At 43.3% G+C, this 27754-nt stretch overlaps 1 protein-coding gene across 6 annotated transcripts in view; it reads left to right on the forward strand.

The window, feature by feature from the left end:
* The window catches only part of LOC111974165 (DNA repair protein XRCC4), an 80956-nt gene that overhangs the window by 17288 nt on the left and 35914 nt on the right, over positions 1-27754 (forward strand). For all 6 annotated transcript variants that reach the window (XR_002878674.2, XR_011480988.1, XM_070446907.1 and 3 more), the window contains exon 4: positions 19342-19502. Coding sequence is in view for 4 of the 6 variants with exons in the window: in XM_070446907.1 (XP_070303008.1) it covers positions 19342-19502 (161 nt within the window). In the remaining 2 variants the exon portion in view is untranslated. The remainder of the gene's footprint in view (positions 1-19341; positions 19503-27754) is intronic.

Genomic DNA, 27754 nt, shown 5'->3' on the forward strand with positions numbered 1-27754 from the left:
TACATATCCCAACCAGAAGCCATGGATTACAGGCAACATTCGCACTGAGCTAAAGGGTAGAGCTGCCGCTTTCAAGGTGCAGGATTCTAACCCGGAAGCTTATAAGAAATCCTGCTATGCCCTGCGACGAACCATCAAACAGGCAACGCGTCAATACAGGGCTAAGATTGAACTATACTAGACCGGCTCCGACGCTCGTCTTATGTGGCAGGGCTTGCAAACTATTACAGACTACAAAGGGACACGAGCCTACCAAACGAGCTAAATCACTTCTATGCTCGCTTCGAGGCAAGCAACACTGAGGCATGCATGAGAGCATCAGCTGTTCCGGACGACTGTGTGATCACGCTCTCCGTAACCGACGTGAGTAAGACCTTTAAACAGRTCAACATTCACTAGGCTGCGGGGCCAGACGGATTACCAGGACGTGTGCTCCGGGCATGTGCTGACCAACTGGCAGGTGTCTTCACTGACATTTTCAAAATGTCACTGATTGAGTCTGTATTACCAACATGTTTCAAGCAGACTACCATAGTCTCTGTGCCCAAGAACACAAAGGCAACCTGCCTAAATGACTACAGACCCGTAGCACTCACATCCGTAGCCATGAAGTGCTTTGAAAGGCTGGTAATGGCTCACATTAACACCATTATCCCAGAAACCCTAGACCCATTCCAATTTTCATACCTCCCAAACAGATTCACAGATGATKCAATCTCTATTGCACTCCACACTGCCCTTTCCCACCTAGACTAAAGGAACACCTATGTGAGAATGCTATTCATTGACTACAGCTCAGCGTTCAACACCATAGTACCCTCAAAGCTCATCACTAAGCTAAGGATCCTGGGACTAAACATCTCCCTCTGCAACTGGATCCTGGACTTCCTGACGGGCCGCTCCCAGGTGGTAGGGTAGGTAGCAACACGCTGATCCTCAACACTGGAGCCCCCCAGGGGTGCGTGCTCAGTCCCCTCCTGTACTCCCTGTTCACCCACGACTGCATGGCCAGGCACAACTCCAACACCATCATTAAGTTTGCAGACGACACAACAGTGGTAGGCCTGATCACCGACAACGACGAGACAGCCTATAGGGAGGCGGTCAGAGACATGGCCAGGTGGTGCCAGAATAACAACCTATCCCTCAACGTAACCAAGACTAAGGAGATGATTGTGKACTACAGGAAAAGGAGGACCGAGCACGCCCCCATTCTCATCGACGGGGCTGTAGTGGAGCAGATTGAAAGCTTCAAGTTCCTTGGTGTCCACATCACCAACAAACTAGAATGGTCCAAACAAACCAAGACAGTCGTGAAGAGGGCATGACAAAGCMTATTCCCCCTCAGGAAACTAAAAAGATTTGGCATGGGTCATGAGATCCTCCAAAGGCTCTACAGCTGCAACATCGAGAGCATCCTGACTGGTTGAATCACTGCCTGGTACGGCAATTGCTTGGCCTCCGACCGCAAGGCACTACAGAGGGTAGTGCGTACGGCCCAGTTCATCACTGGGGCTAAGCTGCCTGCCATCCAGGACCTCTACACCAGGTGGTGTCAGAGGAAGGCCCTAAAAATTGTCAAAGACCCCAGCCACCCCAGTCATAGACTGTTCTCTCTACTACCGCATGGCAAGCGGTACCGGAGTGCCAAGTCTAGGACAAAAAGGCTTTTCAACAGTTTTTACCCCCAAGCCATAAGACTCCTGAACAGGTAATCAAATGGCTACCTGGACTATCTGCATTGTGTGCCCAACCTCTCTTTTACGCTGCCGCTACTCTCTATTTATCATATATGCATAGTCACTTTAACTATACATTCATGCACATACTACCTCAATTGGCCCGACCAACCAGTGCTCCCGCACATTGGCTAACCGGGCTATCTGCATTGTGTCCCGCCACCCACCACCCGCCAACCTCTCTTTTATGCTACTGCTACTCTCTGTTCATCATATATGCATRGTCACTTTAACCATATCTACATGTACATACTACCTCAATCAGCCTGACATCGCTACTGTATATAGCCTCGCTGCTGTTATTTGTTTGTCTTTTTACTGTTGTTTTTATGTCTTTACTTACCTATTGTTCACCTAATACCTTTTTTGCAATATTGGTTAGAGCCTGTAAGTAAGCATTTCACTGKAAGGTCTRCCTGTTGTATTCGGCGCACGTGACAAATAAACTTTGATTTGATTTGACCCATGACTTGTGGCAAGGGCTTTCTTGCAGCCGCTCACTTGCATGCATTGCCCAGAGCCATATATTTAGATAAATACCTACAGTACACTGCACTTGACACATGTTCAGGTTCTCTTGTTTGGATCTTCCGTTGATTCATTGATGCTCCTCTGTGAAAGTAATACTTTAATGAATAGAGATGTGCTAGTTTGGTGTTGAGGTGAAGTTGGATATTGTCAGCGACATCATCTTTCAGGGGTTCTAGAGAACTATCAGGCTGGGGGATAAATGCTTTACCATGTCAGACACATATTTTTTTATATATATATACAGTACCAGTCAAAAGTTTGGACATACCTACTCATTCAAGGGTTTTTCTTTATTTTGACTATTTTCTACATTGTAGAATAATAGTGAAGACATCAAAACGATGAAATAACACATATGGAATCATGTAGTAACCAAGAAAGTGTTMAACAAATCAAAATATATTTTATATTTGAGATTCTTCAAARTARCCACCCTTTACCTTGATGACAGCTTTGCACGCTCTTGGCATTCTCTCAACCCTTGGTCTGAGAGASAGGAAAAACATAATTTTCTRTTTATTTTTTGCGGATTATGATGCTTCCTATTGGATTTATATGGTCTAGGAAAGTTCCCTGTCCTTTTCTTTGCGCTACATTAACTCACATTAAATATTGTACTTATCCATATTATGACTAGACTACACATGACCTTTCTCACTGTGTTGCCAGTATCCATGCTATTGTACTACTGTAGGGTGTCTAAAGGTCCATATCATGTCCAACCCATTCTATACCAACGATACCACTGTCTCATCTAGCTGTCTCTACTGGGCATGGAGCTGCTCCAACGCCTGCTTCTGTGGCAGAAAAGAGGAAGAACAGCGATGGAAACTAAAGAAAACAGTGTGATTGAAATGAAAAGGAATTGTCCCCACCCAGCCCAAAACCAAACACGTCTGTGAATACCACAGATACGTCATTGTTGGCAAACAGTCATATAGTGGTGCCCATGTCTARGGGGCTGTTGCTTTTGTTAGGCAGAATGCATTGATAGATACGCAGGGCGACTTGACTGTTGAGCTTGCCTACCGAAACAGACAAGCTCTGATACAGGTAACACTGCAGGGAAAATGTCTAGATGTCTGTTTTACTTAACGAACTGTAGATAATGTCTTATTAAGAACATGTTCAGTGTTGGGCAGAACAAGTAGTGGTGAAATACAGAATWATTTCAGTCCTATGCCAGACCCCTCTCGGATACAATAGTATATTCTCCTAGAAATAAGGGCGTCCTGTTTTGTGTTTCCATTTTCACAGTTTTGTGTCGTGGTGCGATGCCGCTAATTTGTGTTTGGATAAATCGCTAAACCAACAAAAGCAGACAGGGACCAGAGTAACTGAAAAGTAGGATAATTAATACAACTCAAATTGTGTATTTGGTTGCAAATTACAAAGAAATTTAGACGGCCAGTTCTGTATGACAATTGGAAGAAAGCTGAAAATGAAGATTCGCCAGGCCACAATGGAGGATACAATTTAGGACTAATCCATGTGGTCTGTCTGGGTGTCCATCATTCATCTTTTTATCTGTTTGCACAAGTTGCACTTACACGTATTTGTTAAAGAACTGCATTAATTTTGACATGCAGCTTTCTCCCACAATCTTGCCGGAGTCTTTCTGTTACAATCAGACATGTGACCACCCAATAGTGTCATCATGTTCATGGCAAGATCTATTCTTAAGAGAAACATGTCTTCTGTGGCTGCTGGCATATTACACTCATAACAGGAGAGACGTGCATGTCCTCCCCCTGTTTAACACACACACACACACACACACACATACACACACACACACTAAGCTGTTTAGAAAGGCTCAAATGATCAGTCTTTATCAGGGCATTGCCGCCTCTCACTTCCGTCTCATTATCTTCCCCACAGCCTCTGCTAGGTGGATCTGCTGCTGACAGGGCAAGCTTTCCACTAGATGCCCACGCTTCCCATAATAAAGACCCCCTCCCACCCCAAAACACACATACAGTGCTATACGATCACACACCCGCACGTATGCACACACACACACACACACATAATTGTTTTCCAGAGATACATGCCATTTTGAGCTAGGAAAGGGGGATATGGCTAATGGTTGCGTGGGCTCCAACAGTAGTCCTGTCTGTTGTAATAATGTGTACTGTCTACTAAGTCCTGTCTGTTGTAATAATGTGTACTGTCTACTAAGTCCTGTCTTATAATAATATATTACTGTCTATTAAGTGCTGCTCTGTTTTAATAAGTTGTACTGCTCTACTAAGGTCCTGTCTTTGTAATAATGTGTTACTGTCTACTAAGTCCTGTCTGTTGTAATAATGTGTACTTCTTACTAAGTCCTGTCTGTTGTCATAACATGTTACTGGTGTCTACTAATCCCTGTCTTTGTAAAATGTTACTGTTCTAACTAAGTCCTGTCTGTTTTAATAATGTGTACTCTCACTAAGTCCTGTCTGTGTAATAATGTGTACTGTTACAAACTCTCTGCTGTTGTCAATGTGTACTCTCTACTAATAGTCCTGCTCTGTAATAATGTTTACTCTTCTACTAAACTGTCTGTTGTAAGTGTACTCTCTACTAAATCCTGGCTGTTGTAATGTGTACTCTCTACTAAATCCTGTCTGTTGTAATGACTCTCTACTAAATCTGTCGTTTGTTAATGTTACCTCTACTAAATCCTGTCTTTGTAATGGTGTACTCTACTTACAATCCTGTCTGTTGTAATAATGTTACTCTCTACATAAATCCTGTCTGTTGTAATGTGTACTCTCTACTAAATCCTGTCTGTTGTAATAATGTGTACTCTCTACTAAATCCTGTCTGTTGTAATGTGTACTCTCTACTAAAATCTACTGGTCTGTTGAATAATGCTGTACGCTCTCTCACTAAATCCTGTCTGTTGTAATGTGTTACTCTCTACGTACTAATCCTGTCTGTGTAATGTGTACTGTATATTAAGCAATGAATGGGGTTCACCTGCGGACTCTGCCAACATAGGTCATTTCCTTAAAGTTTCTATTAGCACAGTGTGGATGAAATCGCTCTTAACTTTATCGGAAAACCAAAAGGATGTCTAGATTATCAAGTAGACTTTGCCTTTATGAATGAGTTCATTGTTCCCTTGCTCCCAGTGTAACCCAGGGTGACTCAGACATCACTTAGGGAGTTGGATGCCCCAGTGTAACCAGGGTACATTCAGACATTCACATTGGAGTTGGTGCTCCTTGTAACCAGGGTGACTTCCAGGACATTCACTTGAGTTAGGACTCCCAGTGGTAACCAGGGTGACTTCAGGACATTCACTTGGGAGTTGGATGCTCCCATAAGGAATGCCTTTTCCCTCTATCCCACTATGTGTTTCCATTTTCACTGGGTCATGTCCTTTCCCTTTGTCCTACCAGTCCTACATTCCACCTCCCCTCTCCTGCTGCTGAACTTCTGGCTTGTGGCGTCGGAACTTGACTGTCTGGACTAGGTCATAATTACTTAATATAATAATCTATATTATATACATTTATATACCTATATATAGTATATATATTTGTATATTATATATCATATATATACTATACCACACACAACACACACACACACACACACACACACAACCTCCTACACACACACACACAGACACACCACACCACACAACACACACCCACACACTACCACACCACTTAGGATTCCCCTCAGACAACTTACACTGATTACCCTTTATTCTCTGATTGAAGCAGAGTGGTGTGGGTGTGTACTGTGGGCAGCCATACCCAAAGATCTAGATACCAAATAGAAAAAGTAGGTATCCAACTCCAGTCTTCCCCCCTCTACTTCAACAGGCTCCCTGCTCTTTTCCGTAGGCTATTACCCTCCCCTCACCCCCGTCTGTTCCTCTCATACTGTGATTCCTTACTCTATTGATGTGGGGGGGTGACAGGAGAAGCTGGTAAAGAAAAGCCAGGGCCCAGTTTTTCAAAAGTTATCTACCTGGATTTCGCCTATTGGATAGGTTGCATATAAATACAATGAATAGAACAGACAAATAATTTTTCACTTGAATGGGGACTCCTGTTCTATTCATTCTATTTCTATGCATTTCATTCTCTCYAATAAAACTGAGCCCTGGCGTATTGTCCTAAGCTGTGCTCCGCACGCTACCGCTGGCATTTATCTGTGTCGGATGTATAAGACAGGGGAATAATGGAAGTGTGTCTGTGTGATGGGCATATGGGTACTGTATGGCGGATGGGTGTACATATACAGTATGCTGGCTGTTATGTCTGTATTGAGAGAGCACATGGAACGTGTTTTCTTTAAGGATATTTTTCTTAAGGATGTGTGTGTATGAGGGGCAGGCAGTTGTGTGTTAGACTACAAAGTGGGGAGGTATATTCTGAGGGTCGAAGATGTGTTTGTAAATGTGGACATAAGGCTGGGGTCATAACTGTGTGTGTCTACAAATTGGGGAATGTATGGTATGTATAAGTAATTTGTATGTGAATGGATTATGCATATCAAGGCCATGTATCTAATTTAATAGGATTTTTTTACAAACATTTACAAACGTGTGTGGTATCCATTAGCTTAGTTCTTTTTTTTATTTTTTATTCTGAAATGTAACCTTTATTTAACTAGGCAAGTCAGTTAAGAACAAATTCTTATTTACAATGACGGCCTACCAGGGAACAGTGGAGGTTAAACATAGTCATCTGTTATCACCGATCTCGGGCAGACAATCACTATTTTTACTCCTACCCTCAGCTTCGGGATCTTCGATCCAGCAACTCCTTATACGACTTCTGGCCTAAAACTCGCTTTCCCTCTAAACACTAAGGGTTGCCTTCTCGTCAAATTCATGGTCGGAGGTTTGTCATACTCTTTTCCACTATGTGCTTTCACACAGTAAAGAGTGTGTGTTTCATCTCTTCACATAGAATTCTATAGCACATTTACTAGTCTGTCAAGGATTGTTCTATGTCACTTGACTGATCCGTATTTTCGTAGACAAATATATCTGAGTCTAAGTTAAGTTGTTTATACCACTTGTACACCAATATCCTGTTCACCAGGCAAGGCTCACATACTGCATGATACCTGAGAAAGGACCGTTCCTCCCTGTGACACTCCTTCCTGTAATCCATTGCTTCCTTGTCGTTTCCTCTTCAGTAACAGGAATCAATGACCAATAAGACGACGTGAATGTTCGCAACATCTCGCCTACTTGAATATCGCTAAGTATAATATGGTGCTATGAAGTGTGTTCCATCTCAGCACTAGCAATATTGCACATGCAACCGCAATTCAGTTAACCAATTCCACCATGAAAACAGGGTGTTTGCCTCTGTCTGAAGGAGGTTCTTTTATATCAGTAGCAGGTAGCCAGCTTCTGTGAAGGAGTAGCACCTTATATCAGGTACATCGATCGGCTAGCAGTTTTGGTGATCGTAGCCCAAGTTTATCTACTGCCTCGCAGAGCCGCTGGCACCAAGGGCCTAGAGCGGACAGGGTGGTCACAGAATGTTGGGTTGCGTAAGCTGTTATTGAGTACCGTAACCTAGTGCGGTCTTCAGAGAGGAAAGAAAAGTAAAAGCAAAAAGTAAAAGGAATGAGAGAGCACAAAGCGTCATCACGTGTATTTCCACACAAAGAGATCTTTTCCATCGCATTGTTTGCTGCCGTTTTGCGTACAGGAGAGACTCTCACTGTACAATCAGCATGTGATCGTGTCTTGTGCCAGCAGAAGTAGACTCCTTGAGATACGTGGCTGCTTTCCCACGGAGACCTTACATCCTGTCTGTCTTTCACACGGGAGACTTCAATCCTTGTCTGTCTTTTCCACGGAGACTTCATCCTGGTTTTCCAGCGGAGACTTCATCCTGTCACGTCTTTCCACACGGAGTCTTCAATCATATCCGTCTTTCCACGGAGACTTCATCCTGATCGTGCTTTCCAGGAGCCTGTCCATATCCTGTCTGTCTTTCGCAGCCGGAAGACTTCATCATGTCCGTCTTTCACAGTAGACTTTCATCACTGTCGTCTTTCTCCACAAGAGACTGTTGTCATTCTGTCTTTGGTTTGTACACAGAAGACTTCATTCTGTCATTCGCACAGAGACTTCATCCTGTCCGTGCCTTTTCCACAGCAGACTTCAGCCACATGTTACGTGATATCTTTCCACGAGAGACTTGCATGATTGCCACTGTCGCTCTCCACAGGAGACTTCAGCCTGTCGCTTGTCTCGAACTTGCTCCGTCGCACGGAGACTTCATCCGTGTTGCCTCTTTTCCACATGTGAGTACGCAATCCCGATGTTCCGTCTCCCTCTCTCAAGACATTAATCACATTCATCCTAGGTCACGATCTTTCCAAGAGATCTTCATCACTGTTGGTCGGTCCAGAGACTCGTCATCATTCCGTTCTTTCAACTACGAGGACTTGTTCATGCCTGTCCCGCTTTGCCACGGCATGACTCATTTCCTGTGCCGTCTTTCTATACGGCACGCATTTCATTAACATGTCCGTAACTCTTTCCACACTGTGAGACTCATCCTCTCCGTCTTTCCACGCACGACTTGCCTGTCGTTTTTCTATTCGGGAGATTCATTCCTGTCTGTCTTTCACAGTAGAATTATCCATTCTGTTCTTTCACAGAGACTTGTCATCTGTTCAGTCTTTCCACGGCACGAACTTTTATCATGTTTCCTTTGTCCGATTAGTATCCTTGTATAATTTCTTTTTTCTAGAGAGAAATACCATACCTAGTCCGTCCTATGTGTCCACGGAGCACATCATACACTGTCTGTATTCTTTTTGGTTCTTTTCACGGAGACTCGCGATCCTGTGTCCGTTAAATTATTCACCTATCCACGAGAGACATCATCTACTGTAGTCTTTCCACGGAGAACTCTCATACCTGTCACACTCTTTCATGCAACCTCTTCTAGTAGTAATATAGCGATGTTGGTGATCCTTATGACGATATCATTTCTCTTTTGAGTATGTGGACGACAATCAATACAGTTCTGAAAGAAGTGGCTGATTCTGCTCCACAAGTCTGCAATATCGTTTGAATAGAGTTTTTCACGGTGTGGCATCACACACACACACAGTCCCGGCAACACACCACACACACACAGCACACACACACAACAAACACACCACACACACACACACACACACACACCACGACACACACACACAGGCACTACCACTGACTCCTGTCCATTTATGATTGGACGTGACGCTGGCCGCGCTGAGCCGTCAGATTCTGAGTTTGTCCTCCCTTGCATTGTTGTGTTCTGCGCTGCCCACATACTGTTGATGTCACTCCCCTCTCCTGCTTCACACTCCCTTCTAGCCTCCACTCTTAACACACACCCCACACACAAACGTACGCATCATGAGTACTGTTACGATGCAACAGTGATAATTCGATATTAAACTGATTATGCCAGTAGGCAGATTATGCAATAGTCATGTAAACACCTTACTCTGCTTATCTTAATCGGCGTATGGTCAAAATCAAAGTAAACTTACGCCGATTAAAACACCTGGTTTTCAGGGCAGTCTTTCGAATTATTAGGACATATAAACACCTTAACCGGTGTTCCAGCAGTGTATTTGATCTGCTCATGTGTTGGCGCCAGCCGAGCGAGCCTCCCTCTTTAGCGTGAGTGAAGTGAGTTCAGAACAACTGAATGTATGCATCTTAGAAGTAGTTTTCACACACAAGCTTTATATGTCCCAAAAATAACATGGTTGCTGTGGTAGAACGTTTAGTTTGATTGGCGATGTTCGGCATTTATCAGAGTGCCATCAGGTAGCCTGATTTCAGATGTGTCCATGTAAACAGGATTATTAAGGAAATCCTTCTTCTTCCAAAGCATGTAAATGTTTTAATTTGAACTATTATATTCATCTGACTATCCACAATAATCACATTATGTAACCATACTCATTGTTTGCATTAGTCCTGTATAACTGAGCTTTTGTCTCATAATGTCTTAGATGGAGCTGGCCCTAGTTCATAAATAGGTTCTTTATGCCTCTGCTAACAGAGCTTCTTACCCCCCCAGCCCTACCTCTCTCTACCTGGACAGGGGTCCCAGGACGCCCAGTGACCTGGCCCCCAGGGCTTTAAACACCCACTCACAGAACAATATGTACCCAACATAGCCTAAACACATTACGTTGGTCACTGGCAAGAAGGACTTGTGTCAAGGAAACAGTTTGTCGTCAGAATGAGAGGGAGCAGAGAAACAAATGTGCACATAATGATCTTCGAAATGTAATGAGCTGCAAAACCAACTGAATACAAGAGGCCCAGAACAGGAGTAGCCAAGCTGCAGTCGACTTCAGGGCTCAATGTGACTTGTCAGAGTGTTAGTGTACACAAGGGTTATAGTTTACCCCATGCTGTTATGACCTCTTCTACTCCCCTATCCTATCATTATAGTGATACATGAAACAGCACATCTTACAGGCAGAGTCATGTGAACCAGGGATGAACCACGGGGTCACAGAGATGTACTGTACTTTACAGTATAGATAGACTGACCTGTGATTAGCCACACTGAGCTGACTGACACTCTGCAATGGCATGGGGGTGAAGGGAGAGATCTGAGGGAAGAAGTGAAGGGGGTTGGAGTTAAAGTAAGAACAAAGCCTTAAGTGTGACTCAGTGTGACACATCATTACCTGAACACACGTACACTTTCTAAACCTTTGCTCAGATTCACCTTTGCGCGTTCAAACATGTAACGGTCACTCACACAGACCTGTGTACAAACACCCTCTAGTTAAACAGCTCTTTCATTTGAAACTCTGCACATTACTTTTATCATCTCTTATTAAACACGCCTACAGTTTCATAGACTCTCAGGCTGTGAGGCTCAGCCTGCATAGGATCAGTCAGTAACATCTTCATTTTGGTCTTATTTTTACGAGGTTGGGAAGCTGTCTTTCAATATAACCTGGGTGGTCTCCTCCGAATCCTGAAGCCATTAGTGCATTGTTAAAGTACTGATTTACATGGCCATGTCGTAATCAGCCCTCGTTGTTGGGGCTCTTTCACAGCCGTTATATCGGCTGTTTGGCAACACCAAGGCCGATGGCAGCGCTTAGGTTAGCAATCAMACAAAACAAGGACAGGGAGTCTGAGGGGGGTTAATGTGCATTGTGGTATTTTAGCTTTGTATTGTCATGTTTTTGAGTGTTGAAAGCTATATAGTTAGTGAACAATACCATATTATGCTGTATATTGAAAACAGAAGAGCATAACTTTGTTTATTTAGAAATTAATGAGACAGAGCTRTATAAAGGGCCCTATTCTGCAAGCCAAAGTATTGAATAACATATAAAGCAAATCAGTGATCTCCAAACACAWTGAAATCCTTACAGGAATTAAACATTGATTTTAGTACCATGAAATACAAACACTGGTGGAAAGAGTTGCATTATATCAAAATGAAATAAACAATCATTATGTTTTTCCAAAATTGAAATTACTAGCAGAAATCAGAATAAACTAGCATTGTGCAAGTTATTTAAATACTGTATAAGAGTGAACTAGCATGGTCTAGTCACAGTAAAATGAGGAACACTGTACACGTATAACTTCTCACAAACTTGTGTTCAGGTTTCCTTAATTTTACTGTGACTGGGTCTGAGTACACGGGGAGAAAGAGACCAGCAGGAAGGGAAACATAGAGAGGACGGTGATGATGAGGAGTGTCTACTTTGACACGATCAGGTTCACAGTGCCAGGAGAAAACAGCTGTGTGGCCTGCCAGGACAACTCTGGCCTAGACAAAAATTACAAGCATTTAATGAGAGCTTTTGAAGACGCCAGCCTTTATTACAGTGGGTCAACGACCCCAACACAGCCCAGCAAAGATTTAGCACCTCACTACCTTCTGGTTTTCCAACTCATCATGAGGCATTGCATCCTCTTTCTCTATGGGGGGAATTCAGACCTGAGGTATGCATATGTAAAATTAACTTAATTCCTTTTTCAAACACTTCCCTCTTGAATTTAAGCATGGGGAAATGCATGTATTAATTCTCTCATAATTCCACCACCTYTACACGTGAGGAAACTATGAATAAGGTCCAGCAACCTGTTGGTTCCAAGTGGAAAAACATAAACKTTATTTTTTCTTGTAGAAATAACACCATTCTCCATGCACTGTAATTTACAAATTGATAAGAGCTATAAATAAGACCTAGGTAAATGAGTAATCTGTTTGGAGAAGGGGATTGTAAATATAAAATMACACTTGTTTTAGATCTATTTTAACTCGGTGGAGTTAGTCGGTGGAAACAAATGTGAAACCAGTCATATAACACACACACACACACMCMCACACACACACAAATACATTCATGCTACACACACATCACAACTGCTGCTGTTAATACTGCACAATTTAAACACTTGCCCCCCAATCCCCCCTTCCCTGAAATGTGTAAATATTGTGCCTTCCTGTATTATACTTATGATTAAAGGTTTATTCTATTCTACCGAGCCATTTACTTTATGTTCATATTCTTATGTTTTATCATTTGTAATTGCTGTTGCATTGCCGAGAAGGAACCTGCAAGTAAACATTTTGCTACATTTCTTGAAATGGACAATTCTGTGAACTATCTTGTGTATCTTTTAAATTGACACAATACCTGTTGGCAAAGGTGTCCGCTAGAGATTACGTGCAGGAGCTTGCAGTTTTGCATGTAGTTTTGTAGTTTTGCATGATGTCTACTTTGATGCTAATTAGCATTTTCGAATCTGAGAGTAAATAGAGGCGAATAAATTGATAAAAGTCACCTTGTCCGCGAGAGATTTACATGGTTATCAAAACGTCATGCCAGTGAAAGGATACACGAAACACAGGCCTTATTTTAAGTGTTTCTAAAATTCCCTATGGGAAAAATGAATGGTAGAAAAACGATTGGAACCTTTTCCCTGTTTGACCGCTAGGTTTTATGGGTATTATGACACCTCCACTGTAGGGCTCTATATCGTAAAACAAAAATTTGCTTTTGGGTCTTAATTTAAGGTTAGGGTTAGGCATAAAGTTAGCAGTGTGGTTAAGTTTAGGGTTAGATTTAGGGTTAGATAAAATCAGATTTTAAGAAGAAGATCAAATTTAGAAATAGGTGGGGTTTATGACTTTGTGGCTGTGAGGCCTGAGTTTCCCACTTGGAAAGTATGAAAATCAACCAATACGCAAATAACTTAATTTTAACTCAGAGGTTCAGATTTTCAGACTCATGAACACACCAGTTATTGAGCAAGGATGGTTAACTTGCAAGCACCCCTTTTGAGCAAGCTCTATCCTCAAGATTGTGCTCTCTTCTTTTGTCTTCAAATTAAATCAAAGTTTGTCATGTGAGCCGAATACAACAGTTGTAGACCTTACAGTGAAATGCTTACTTACAGGCTCTAACCAATAGTGCAAAAACGGTATTAGGTGAACAATAGGTAAGTAAAGACATAAATAACAACAGTAAAAAGACAGTGAAAAATAACAGTAGCGAGGCTATAAAAGTAGCGAGGCTACATACAGACACTGGTTAGTCGGGCTGATTGAGGTAGTATGTACATGTAGATATGGTTAAAGTGACTATGCATATATGATGAACAGAGAGTAGCAGTAACGTAAAAGAGGGGGTGGTGGGTGGTGGGTGGTGGGACACAATGCAGATAGCCCGGTTAGCCAATGTGCGGGAGCACTGATTGGTCGGGCCAATTGAGGTGGTATGTACGTGAATGTATAGTTAAAGTGACTATGCATATATGACACACAGAGAGTAGCAGCAGCGTAAAAGAGAGGTTGGGCACAATGCAGATAGTCCGGGTAGCCATTTGATTACCTGTTCAGGAGTCTTATGGCTTGGGGGTAAAAACTGTTGAGAAGCCTTTTTGTCCTAGACTTGGCACTCCGGTACCGCTTGCCATGCGGTAGTAGAGAGAACAGTCTATGACTGGGGTGGCTGGGGTCTTTGACAATTTTTAGGGCCTTCCTTTGACACCGACTGGTGTAGAGGTCCTGGATGGCAGGCAGCTTAGCCCCAGTGATGTACTGGGCCGTACGCACTACCCTCTGTAGTGCCTTGCGGTCGGAGGCCAGGCACCAGGCAGTGATGCAACYAGTCAGGATGCTCTCGATGTTGCAGCTGTAGAACATTTGGATGATCTCAGGACCCATGCCAAATCTTTTTAGTTTCCTGAGGGGGAATAGGCTTTGTCATGCCCTCTTCACGACTGTCTTGGTATGTTTGGACCATTCTAGTTTGTTGGTGATGTGGACACCAAGGAACTTGAAGCTCTCAACCTGCTCCACTACAGCCCCGTCGATGACAATGGGGGCATGCTCGTCCTCCTTTTCCTGTAGTCCACAATCATCTSCTTAGTCTTGGTTACGGTGAGGGGTAGGTTGTTATTCTGGCACCACCCGGCCAGGTCTCTGACCTCCTCCCTATAGGCTGTCTCGTCGTTGTCGGTGCTCARGCCTACCACTGTTGTGTCGTCTGCAAACTTAATGATGGTGTTGGAGTTGTGCCTGGCCATGCAGTCGTGGGTGAACAGGGAGTACAGGAGGGGACAGAGCACGCACCCCTGGGGGGCTCCATTGTTGAGGTTCAGCGTGACAGATGTGTTGCTACCTACACTCACCACCTGGTGGCGGCCCGTCGGGAAGTCTAGGATCCAGTTGCAGAGTGTCACGTTCCTGACCTTATTTCCTTGGTTTAGTCTTTGTTTAGTTGGTCAGGATGTGAGCTGGGTGGGTGTAGTCTATGTTTTGTGTTTCTATGTTGGGTTTGTTGTTTGGCCTAATATGGTTCTCAATCAGAGGTGTTTTGCATTGTCTCTGATTGGGAACCATATTAAGGTAGCCTGTTTGCACTGTTGGTTTGTGGGTGATTGTTTTCTGTCTTTGTGTTCTGCACCAGATAGGACTGTTTTCGGTTTTCACATTTRTTGTTTTGTGGCTTGTAGTGTTCACGTTATTATTCTTTATTAAACATGTTGAACACTAGCCGCGCTGCGTTTTGGTCCTCTCCTTCATCCCAGGAAGAAAGCCGTTACACAGAGGGAGGTGTTTAGTACCAGGATCCTTAGCTTAGTGATGAGCTTTGAGGGTACTATGGTGTTGAACGCTGAGCTGTAGTCAATGAATAGCATTCTCACATAGGTGTTCCTTTTGTCCAGGTGGGAAAGGGCAGTGTGGAGTGCAATAGAGATTGCATAATCTGTGGATCTGTTTGGGCGGTATGCAAATTGGAATGGGTCTAGGGTTTCTGGGATAATGGTGTTGATGTGAGCCATTACCAGCCTTTCAAAGCACTTCATGGCTACGGGGTCTGTAGTCATCTAGGCAGGTCACCTTAGTGTTCTTGGGCACAGGGACTATGGTGGTCTGCTTGAAACATGTTGGTATTACAGACTCAATCAGGGACATGTTGAAAATGTCAGTGAAGGCACCTGCCAGTAGGTCAGCACATGCCCGGAGCACACGTCCTGGTAATCTCTCTGGCCCCGCAGCCTTGTGAATGTTGACCTGTTTAAAGGTCTTACTCACGTCGGCTACGGAGAGCGTGATCACGCAGTCGTCTGGAACAGCTGATGCTCTCATGCATACCTCAGTGTTGCTTGCCTCGAAGCGAGCATAGAAGTGATTTAGCTCGTCTGGTAGGCTCGTGTCACTGGGCAGCTCTACTTTGTAGTCTGTAATAGTTTGCAAGCCCTGCCAAATAAGACGAGCGTCGGAGCCGGAGTGGTATGATTCAATCTTAGCCCTGTATTGATGACTTTGCCTGTTTGATGGTTTGTTGTAGGGCATAGCAGGATTTCTTTAAAGCTTCCGGGTTAGAGYCCCGCACCTTAGAAGCGGTAGCTCTACCCTTTAGCTCATTATTATTTCCTTATACAGCTAACTGAGTGCGGTCTTAGTGCCAGCATCTGTCTGTGGTGGTAAATAAACAGCGATGAAAAGTATAACTGAAAACTCTCTAGGCAAGTGGTGTGGCCTGCAATTTATCACAATATACTCTACTTCAGGCGAGCAAAATCTAGAGACTTTCTTAGATTTCGTGCAACAGCTATTGTTTACAAATATGCACAGACCGCCCCCCCTCGTCTTACCGGAGTCTGCATTTCTTTCTTGCCGGTGCAGCGTATATCCCGTTAGCAGCTTTCCCACTCACTTTCTGTGGATCYTCACGTGGCATCCCTCTCTGTGTCCTCTGTACCTGCACCTCTTCCTCTTGCAAATAACTGGGATTTTGGCCTTGTCGGTGTTATGAGAATGTCCTGTGCGTCCTGCTTGTTGAAGAAAAAATATTTGTCTAATCCGAGGTGAGTGATCGCTGTCCTGATATCCAGAAGCTATTTTTTGCCATAAGATACGGTTGAGAACAGCTTCAATTAATTTGATGCATTTGATACCATTCCAGTAATTCCATTCCATACATTAGAATGAGCCCATCCTCCTATACTGTAGCTCCTTCCACCAGCCTTCTTTGGTTTTCTAGCTACCAAATGTTATCATGAAACAATGCTAGATAGCTCGAGGGAACGTTACGTAAAGCTAGCTACGTTTACTAGTGCAATATTGGGAGTATTTCTATCTAGCTAGCTAGCTAATGAAATTTTAGCCTGTTAGCTACCTATCGTTAACCGTGACCTCACCCCTAGGCTCAATTGCTACCACATCTGGTGGATGCATCCTTGTTGCAATTTTGCTAGCAGACCATCTAATCTTGGACCCTCCTTGACCCTGTCATTGTCCTTGCCCTCATCATTGATGCTGTACATGAAGCTGCCAACCGTGTGGAAATATAACATGAATCTGCTTGAAACCTTGAAACTGCAGCAACCATCATCAATGCAGAGGCAACTGGATGATCTCAGCACCTGGACCGCTACCAATGACATGCTTCTCAATGAGAATACATGTGTATTGATGCATGTCACCTTCTCTGAAAACCCAGCCTGCACCACCACTCTTCATCAACGGTGTCCCCCTGTCAGAGACATCAAAGTTCAGGGTGCTGGGTCTCACTGTCCAGCAGGACCTGCGCTGGAGCAGCCAGGTTGACACCATGACCACAAGCACCAGCAGGAAGCAGTTCCTCCTCAAGCGCATTCAGCACTTCTCTGTAACCACAGCAGACCTACTGTCCATCTACATCTGCTACGTAAAACCAGTTCCGGAGTATGCTGTCCCTGGCACCCTAGCCTCACTCAAACCCTGACTACTCAGGTGTTTTGCTAGTTTAGGATTTACCATTTGATCATTATTTATGATTGGTTTTATAATTGTAAGTATATGTACAATTCAGTCTTTGACTGCGAGAAATCAATAAAAGGTACTACTAGCCATGGCCTAACTAGCTAACATAGCTAGCTAGCTAATTCATCCAGCTAGCGCCATCCGGTATTTAGACCACTTCATAGAGAGGGAAAGTGACTGAGAGAGAGGGTGGAGCTGTGCGTTATGTCATTCAGTTAGCTACTCTAGCCACCTTGACCTCAACAACATCASAATCTTTGACAACATATTGGCTAGCATAACCCAATTGATGTGATTGAGTTACTACTGTAGCTACAATTCCACTTTGTTATAGCTACATGCACTAGTAAGGACCATCACAGGTCACTTTGCCATACAGATTTTAAAGGTACTTTTTTGGATGCTTATAGGCTAGTAGATATGACCCAGACAAGTGCCCATTCGTAGGAGGGTGAAAGATGGGAGACGGCTAGCCAGAAGCGGAGACAGCCCCCCTCAAGCTGACAGGTTTATAAGGAACACTCACTGTACCACCAGTCTGTCTCCTTCAGGAAACAACAGCAGACACACAACGGGCTACCTCATTACCTGAGAGAGTGAAGCTTAGAAGGGGGGAGTGTGTTCAACATGTTCAACATGTTACAGAAAGAGAGCGAAATGCAGTAAATCAACTCCCACCCTGTCTCTGTCTGATGACCTCACCTTGGCACCATTTGATGACTTATTTTCTTATCCTTTTTGAAAGGCTCCCTATATTTGACAGCTCTCTGTCTATGCGCTCAGATCAATGGATGTTCACTGTGTGCATGTACAGGCATTCCTGTGTTGTTAGTGTATAAAAACAGAGAATGACRATTATGGAACGCCCCATAATGACACGTCAGTCAAGAGCCCCTAGGAGGTACAGTACTGTAGCTAGATGTGTTTGGACCGATGAATTAAGTTGACTGTTATACCTTGTTTACAAGGAGTGGGGATGGTGAGAGGGACAAGAGAGGAGACGAGAAAAAGCTTGGAACATTTATTTTCCCTATCCAATCTCACCTCCTTCTTGCCTTTCTCCTCTCTTTCCCTACATCACTCCCTCTCACCAAGGAGGATGTGAGATGAAGCGAGAGAGAGGGAGCTTTGGAACTTTAAGTCTTCAAGCCACCGAGGCCGAGATCCTGAAAGTCGAGTATCTCCTCTAAAGCCCTCCATTCTGATAAACAACTTTGAGTTCCTCTTGTGCTGAGAGGCTGCTTCCTTGCTGCTGAATGCCCGTTTGGGTGGGTAGAAAGCTGGGTGCTTGTTCTGTAGTGGGTTCTAAAGCGATAGTAGTGAATCCCACACTGATATTGTTTCCTCACACACACCACACACCTACTAACACTTTGCATAAACACACAGGCACACACTCAAGAAGAGAACTTCACTTAGTCTTGTTCCCCTCTTTCTTTCTGTCTGTTTCTCTCTCTCCCTCTACTTTCCCAACCATCTCTCTGTCTGTTTCTCTCTCTCCCTCTACTTTCCCAACCATCTCTCTGTCTGTTTCTGTCTGTTTCTCTTTCTCCCTATACTTTCCCAACCATCTCTCTGTCTGTTTCTCTTTCTCCCTATAATTTCCCTACCATCTCTCTGTCTGTTTWTATCTCTCCCTCTACTTTCCCAACCATCTCTTTGTCTGTTTCTGTCTGTTTCTCTCTCTCCCTCTACTTTCCCAACCATCTCTTTGTCTGTTTCTGTCTGTTTCTCTCTCTCCCTCTACTTTCCCAACCATCTCTCTGTCTGTTGTATGTCTCTATGTGTAGGTGAACATGGGTGCAGTGGAGCTGCACCCTGCCCCTGTGGATCTCAACAGGGAGATGATAGCCCACACTCTGGAGCACAGCGCTGACCTGGAGGCAGAGAACAGACGGCTGCAGGAGAAGAATCAGACACTCCGGCAGGAGCGGCAGCACCTCCTTGCAGAGTAAGGACTGTGTATGTGTGCASGCGTGCATGTGTATGTTTAGATTGAGGGCACGAAAAAAGGAAGTAACTTTCCACTTTTATGATGCAGTCCACTTATCTGTGGGTTGTTGTGCCCGTGCTCCTCGTCTTAGGTCTACTCCCTAGCCTTCTTTCCCCAGAGACTCAACAATGACATCATCACTCAATAACATCATCACTAGCCGCCCAAGTGAGAGGAGAGAGTTTCCCACGTCCAGGCCACAAAGACTTTCTGGGATTTCTGGGAATTGACTTCAATTAATTAATTAATTTCTTCTTTTCTTTTTTTCCCCTCTTTTTTTCTTTTTTCTTTCCTCCCTGATCCCTTGAGGAGCTGAAAAAGCCAGACAGTAGAGTGGCTCATGTCTGGCCAGGGTGGGGCACATCATCATCCCAACCACACCCACCCAAAGTTCTCTCTCTCAATTCAATTCAAAGTGGCTTTAAAGCAAGTGAAATAAGCCATTAACAAAAGTGAGAAGAAACAAAAAAGCACATAAAACACCTAAAAGAATATACAGTTAACATTGCACTCATAAAGGTTTCAAAGGGATACATTTATTATTATCAGCTTTGTACCATGTTTTTAACCATGTGCACATAGTTGTAGTACGAATATTAGGGGATGATAAGTACACAGATAAATATTGGTTGTATTTACAATGTTGTTTGTGCTCCACTGGTTGCCCTGTTTTCATGGCGATGGGTCACAAATCTTACTGCTGTTACTGCACATTGCGGTATTTATCCTAACAGATATGAGGGTTTATCAATGTTTGATTTGTTTTCAAATTCTTTGTGGATCTGTGGGAAATATGTGTCTGTAATATGGTCATAACTTTGGCAATAGGTAAGGAAGTGAAGCTCAGTTTCCACCTCATTTATTTGGGCAGTGGGCACATAGGCATACCTGGAGNTTCTGCTACTGTGTATTCCCTGTTTAGGGCCAGATAGTATTCCAGTTTGCTCAGTTTTTTGTTTGATTCTTTCCAGTGTGTCAAATAGTTATTTTTTAAGTTAAGTTCCTGTATAAGGACTTGAGTTCCTGGGGGGGGGGGGTTGGGTCTAATTGTGTTGCTGTCCTGGGGTTCTGTGGGGTCTGTTTGTGTTTCTGAACAGAGCCCCAGAACCAGCTAGCTGAGGGGACTCTTCTTTATGTTCATCTCTGTAGGTGGGTGCTTTGTGGTTGTAGAGTTGAACAGTTATTTCTGGATTTTAATATTTAGCGGGTATAGTCCTAATTCTGCTCTGTGCATGCATTGTTTGGTGTTTTGCGTTGTACATGAAGGATAATTTTCCCATGTTGTGAATTATTGGTTGGTGAGTGCTCCACAGACCTCAGAACCATAGAGAGCAATGGGTTCTATAACTGTTTTAAGTATTTTTAGTCAGATCCTAATTGGGATGTTGAGTTTTATGTTCCTTTTGATGGCATGAAAAGCACTTCTTTCTTTGTCTCTTAGATTGTTCACAGCCTTGTGGAAGTTACCTGTGGTGTTGATTTTTAGGCCGAGGTAGGTATAATTCTTTGTGTGCTCTAGGGCAAAAGTGTCTAATTAGAATTGTCCTGGCAACTGGGCATTTTTTGGAACACCTTTATTTTTGTCTTAGTGAGATTTACTGTCAGGGCCCAAGTCTGACAGAATCTGTGCAGAAGATCTAGGTGATTCCCCCAACTGGGGAACTCTGTTCCCGTGGATCGAATTTGGCACCCCATGTTTATTTGGCCCCCCAAGTTTTATGAGCAAAACAAAACTAACTTAAAARGAATACAAATGTTGGACATAAAATACTGTAAAAACACCAGCAAATCAGCTCCAAGTGATTTAATTWAAAAAATCTGTTCCAAAGTATTGCCACGCATAAAAGAGGGATATATGTGATCGTATACAAATGTAAGCAAGGTTTGAAATTATTATGTTTTAGTCAAATATATCTGTTTGGGCTTCTTGCGGTCAATTGTTWGTCTACAAATTATTTGTAATAATGTTCCGGCCCCCTGACCATCCGCTCAAGAAAAAAATGACCCCCCCCTCGGCTGAATCTTGTTGATGATCCCTGCTGTAGGCCCTCCTTGGTCGGGGACAGAAGCAGATCATCTGCAAACAGTAAACATTTGACTTCAGAGTCTAGTAAGGTGAGGCCGGGTGCTGCAGACTGTTCTAGTGCCCTTGCCAATTCATTAATATATATATATATATATATATATTGAAGAGGGTGGGGCTCAAGGTACATCCTTGTCTCACCCCACGGCCCTGAGGAAAGAAATCTGTGTGTGTTTATTGCCAATTTTAACTGCACACTTGTTTGTGTACATTCATTTTATAATATTGTATGTTTTCCACTCAACACAGCTTTCCAATAATTTGTATAGCAGGCCCTCATGCCAAATTGAGTCAAAAGCTTTTTTGAAATCAGCAAAGCATGAGAAGACTTTGCTTTTGGTTTGGTTTGTTTGTCAATTGGGGTGTGTAGGGTGTATACAGTGCCTTCAGAAAGTATTCATACCCCTTGACTTATTCCACATTTTGTTGTGTTACAGCTTTTTTTTCACTCATCTACACCCAATACACCATAATTGCAAAGTGAGAACATGTTTTTAGAAATTTTTGCAATAAACCACTTCTCCAACCTTTTTGACCATATAACAAAGAACCAAGCGCAATGTTGATGGTATACTAAACTAAATAATAAAATATACAGACCACAAATTCAAATTGGCTATTCTTAGTCTTCAACATTATCCCCAGAACTGGCATCTTCCCCAATATTGGAAGCAAGGTCTGATCATCCAAATTCACAAAAGTAGAGCGAAATTTGACCACAATAACTACCGTGGAATCTGCATCAACAGTAAGCTCGGAAAAATCCTCTGCAATATCATCAACAGCAGACTCCAACCTTTCCTCAGTGAAAACAATGTCCTGAGCAAATGTCAAATTGGTTTATTACCTACAGTAAATATCGTACGACAGACCACATACAGTGCCTTCAGAAAGTATTCATATCCCTTGACTTATTCCACATTTTGTTGTGTTACTGAGTGGATTACACACAATAGCCCTAATGAGAATGAGAAAACAGCATGTTTTTTGATATTTTTACGAATTTATTGAATATAGAAATAACTATTTTACATAAGTATTCACACCCCTTTGCTATGTCACTCCAAATTGAGCTCAGGTGCATCCAATTTCCATTGATCATCCTTGAGATATAATTTACCCTGCCCCCACCCCCAAATGGACATTTACCATTGTTATAGTTATAAATATTTATGTATTATTCTTTATATTGTTTAATTCACTTCTCACTTCCCCCTCTGCTGCTCCCACTATAGACATTTCCTCGGGGACATTCTATCCTGCCCCCCCCCCCTTCCAATGGACATCTATCATTGTTACAGTTGTAATTATGTGTATATAATATTTTTGTTTTGTTTTGGGGGGTATTGTTGTTTCATTCACTATTTTTGACCTGCAATGTTGGTACTCAGAACTTAAACATTTCATTGTACCCTACAATTACATCTGCGACGCTGTGTATGTGACGAATAAAAAATAATTGTTTGATTAACAATATGTTAGCTGTTAGGTCAAATATTATGTTCAGGCTTCCTACTGCTAAGTTTACACCTTTGCTATTGCAGGGAAACATTTTGTCCTGAAAGTTGTCTAKSAGGGATTGGATTGTTGGCCAATGGTTTTGGTAGGTTTTGGTAGGTTTCTACACTACACTACCCAGTTTGTTCGGCTTCGATATCTCATGGTTGAGCATTGCTCTGTTSAAGTAGATTGTGATTTTGCTGTGGTATAAATCAGATAGCGGTGTTAGTTAGCTGACTGTGAACGCTCTGAGAGACTCTGGGTTGAGGTCGGTGATAAAGTAGTCTACAGTACTACTGCCTAGGGATGAGCTGTAGGTGTACTTACCATAGGAGTCCCCTCGAAGCCTACCATTGATTATGTACAGACCCAGTGTGTGACAGAACTGCAAGAGTTGGGTCTTGTCCAGTTATGGCATTTAGGTCCCCAAAAACTAGTACATGTCCCTGGGTAGGGCTGTTGCGGTGACCATATTAMCACYACACCGGCGATCACGAGTTGTGAGTCATGAAGGCAGTCAAATTCCACCTGACCTTTTAGTCACGGTGATTAGGCTTCTCCAAGCTCTGATGCTGCTGATGGTCATTAGTAGCCAACCAAACTTGCTAACTGCCTGGTACTGGGCACTCTATTGTCCCTCTAATTACTCTGACATCAATGCAAATGTATTCGAAAATCTAATCAAACACTTCATGAGAGCCCATTGAGCTCATATTGCGTAACATTTCTGTAGGCTATGCAATTGCAAGAGAAAACAGAGTGATGGCCGATATTAAAAAGAGGAGGATCCCATCAGCTTTCTATAGGCTTGGCCTACTATATTTWAATTTCTCAACTTTTCTAATATTAACACACATTGCTTATCTTTACAACAGGAGTATAGCCTACCTGGCTGTCATGAAAATGAACCACGGGAAAAGCGCCCTCCATTCACTTTTTAAGTGCATGTATTTTTTCACGCTGCCTCTGTTTYGAGACAGGTGCCTGATAATGGTCCATTCAAATTCAAAACAAATGTCACACATATATTATTTAGTATATGTAAAGRCGAGATTAAATCAAGAATAGTCTGATGGGTGACAATATTAGCCTATCACTTATTTATATATGTATTATCACTTGTGAATGATGTCCAGCATAAGGCAAGAAACAATAAGGCAAGAAACAATTTTATTTTTATTTATTTTTAAATGTTTTTTATTTTTTATATTCAAAACATACAATATACTTGCAGTGAAGCCGCTCAACAACTACACCACACCAGTCATCCAACAGACTCCCATTCAGAGCGACACACTGAAGCATCCAGGGTCAATGCCCTGCCCAATGGCACATCGACAGATCTCCCACCAGGCCAAAAACACGGGGACCCAAACCCTCCAAGATCCCCCCACAGTTCCCCAATAGCTGTCCCTCAACCATCTGAGAACCATCCCACAATCCCCCAAGAAGAAAAAATAACAATAAAAAAAACAAGTACAATTAATTCCATTCCCCACCCCCAATAACCCCCCAATGCACAAACAACCAAGAAAATGAACTAAAGAGAAAAAAGAAAAATACTAAAGAAAACAGCAAACAACAATGCAAGAAAAAAACTAAACAAAGGACATCAAGGACAACTAAAATCATAACAGCAATGCCAACTGTATATGTTTGAGTGCATGTCTGGCACTATTACGTGTGTGTGTCCGTGTATGTGTGTATTTGAATGAGAGTGTGTGTATATGCATGTGTACAAGTACCTGCACAATATCAGTCTCAGGCAAACCGKCATTAGCTGTAAAAACACTGCCCCTCAGTGTCATTCARACTTMCTTTTTATTATGTTTAATTTGGACTTTATTTTTKACTTTTATCTTTGACCATCATTCAATYTCCCGCACAACAACTCCTATCCCACTTGTCTCCAATTCCACATCCCAACCCTCTGCTTCCCTCAGCCCATCCCAACTATCTCTGCTGACCACCCTCTTCGGAATTCTGCGCAACATATATCTTTCAACTATGCTGTGATGTTTAACATACAATTTCAATCTATCTAATCGAATAGAAACCACAGATTGCGAGTTGAAGATAAATGCTTTTACTTAGAGTATTAGTATATTAGTAATTGATCAGCAAGATGGTGTCGACAGAGATGGTCGCCTCGCTTCAGGTCCTTAGAAAACTATGCAGTTATTTGTTTTTTTATGTATTATTTCTTATATTGTTAGCCCAGAAAATCTCAAGTGTTATTACATACAGCCGGGAGGAACTATTGGATATAAAAGCGATGTCAACTTACCATCATTACGACCAGGAATACGACTTTCCCGAAGCGGATCCTTTGTTCGGACCTCCATCCTGGACATGCGATCTTATCCCAGAGGCCGACCAAAAACAACGTGGTCGCTGCAGGAGAGGCAGACGGAGCGGCCTACTGGTCAGACTCAGAAGGCGAGCACACCATCCACCGCTTCTGAGCATATTACTCACCAATGTCCAATCTCTAGATAACAAGGTGGACGAAATTAGGGCACGAGTTGCCTTCCAGAGAGACATCAGAGATTGTAACATTCTCTGTTTCACGGAAACGTGGCTCACTCGGGATATGTTGTCGGAGTCATTACAGCCACCCGGTCTTCACGTATTTTGCCGACAGAAACAAACATCTCTCTGGTAAGAAGAAGGGTGGGGGTGTATGCCTCATGATTACCGGCTCATGGTGTAACAATAACAACATACAGGAACTAAAGTTATTTTGTCCACCTGTCCTAGAATTCCTTACAATCAAATGCCGACTGCATTATCTACCAAGAGAATTGTCTTCGATTATAGTCACAGCCATGTATATCCCCCCCAAGCAGATCCCTCGTCGGCCCTGAAAGAACTTCACTGGAATCTATGTAAACTGGAAACCATACATTTACATTTAAGTCATTTAGCAGACGCTCTTATCCGACTTACAAATTGGTGCATTCACCTTATGATATCCAGTGGAACAACCACTTTACAATAGTGCATCTAACTCTTAAGGGGGGGGGGGGGGGGGGGGTTAGAAGGATTACTTTATCCTATCCTAGGTATTCCTTAAAGAGGTGGTGTTTCAGGTGTCCATTACATCCTGAGGCTGCATTTATTGTAGCTGGGGATTTAACAAAGCTAACTAAGAACCATACTTCCCGACAAGAGCTGGTAGATTTCTGGATCATTGCTACTCGATTTTCCGCGATGCATACAAAGCCCTCCCCCGCCCTGCTTCGGAAATTCTGACCATAACTCCATTTTGTTGCTCCCAGCCTATAGACAGAAACTAAAACAGAAACACCCGTGCTCAGGTCAATACAATGCTGGTCTGACCAATCGGATTCCACGCTTCAAGTTTACTTTGAACACGTGGACTGGATATTGTTCCGGATAGCCTCAGACAACAACATTGACATTTACGCTGACTCGTGAGCGAGTTTATTAGGAAGTGCATTGGAGATGTCGTTCCCTCTGTGACCATTAAAACCTTCCTTAACAAAAACCATGGATTGATGGCTGCATTCGTGCGAAACTGAAAGCGCTAACCACCCACTTTTACTCATGGCAAGGCGACCGGAAACACGACCGAATATAAACAGTGCGCTATTCCCTCCGCAAGGCAATCAAACAAGCAAAGCGTCAGTATAGAGACAAAGTAGAGTCGCAATTCAATTCAACGGCTTCAAACACGAGGCGTATGTGGCAGGTTTACAGTCAATCACAGATTACAAAAAGAAAACCAGCCCGTCGCGGACACCGACATCTTTGCTCGCTTTGAGGACAATATAGTGCCACTGACACGGCCCGCTACTAAAACCTGTTGGCTCTCCTTCACCGTGGCCAACGTGAGTAAAACATTTCAACGTGTTAACCCTCGCAAGGCTGCCGGCCCAGACGGCATCCCTAGCCGCGTCCTCAGAGCGTGCGCAGACCAGTTGGCTGGTGTGTTTACGAACATATTCAACAAATCCCTATCCCAGTCTTGTCCTTACATGCTTCAAGATGGCCACCATTGTTCCTGTCCCCAAGAAAGCTAGGGTAGCTGAACTAAATGACTATCGCCCCATTGCACTCACTTCTGTCATCATGAAGTGCTTTGAGAGACTAGTCAAGGACCATATCACCTCCATATCCATGACCATATCACCTGTGCATTGACTACAGCTCAGCATTTAACACCATAGTACCCTCCAAACTCGTCATCAAGCTCAAGACCCTGGGTCTCGACCCTGCCCTGTGCAACTGGGTCCTGGACTTTCTGACGGGCTGCCCCCAGGTGGTGAAGGTAGGGAACAACATTTCCACCCCACTGATCCTCAACACTGTGGCCCYACAAGGGTGCGTTCTCAGCCCTGTCCTGCACTCCCTGGTCACCCATGACTGCACTCACTGGTCACCCATCACCCAACACAATCATCAAGTTTGCAGACAACACTACAGTGGTAGGCCTGATTACCAACAACGACGAGACAGCCTACAGGGAGGAGGTGAGGGCCCGGAGTGTGGTGTCAGGAAAATAACCTCTCACTCAATGTCAACAAATCAAAGGAGATGATCGTGGACTTCAGGAAACAGCAGAGGGAGCACCCCCCAGCCCCCATCCACATTGACAGGACAG

This window comes from Salvelinus sp. IW2-2015, linkage group LG15, assembly GCF_002910315.2.
Source record: "Salvelinus sp. IW2-2015 linkage group LG15, ASM291031v2, whole genome shotgun sequence".
In the NCBI taxonomy this organism is placed as follows: Eukaryota; Metazoa; Chordata; class Actinopteri; order Salmoniformes; family Salmonidae; genus Salvelinus; species Salvelinus sp. IW2-2015.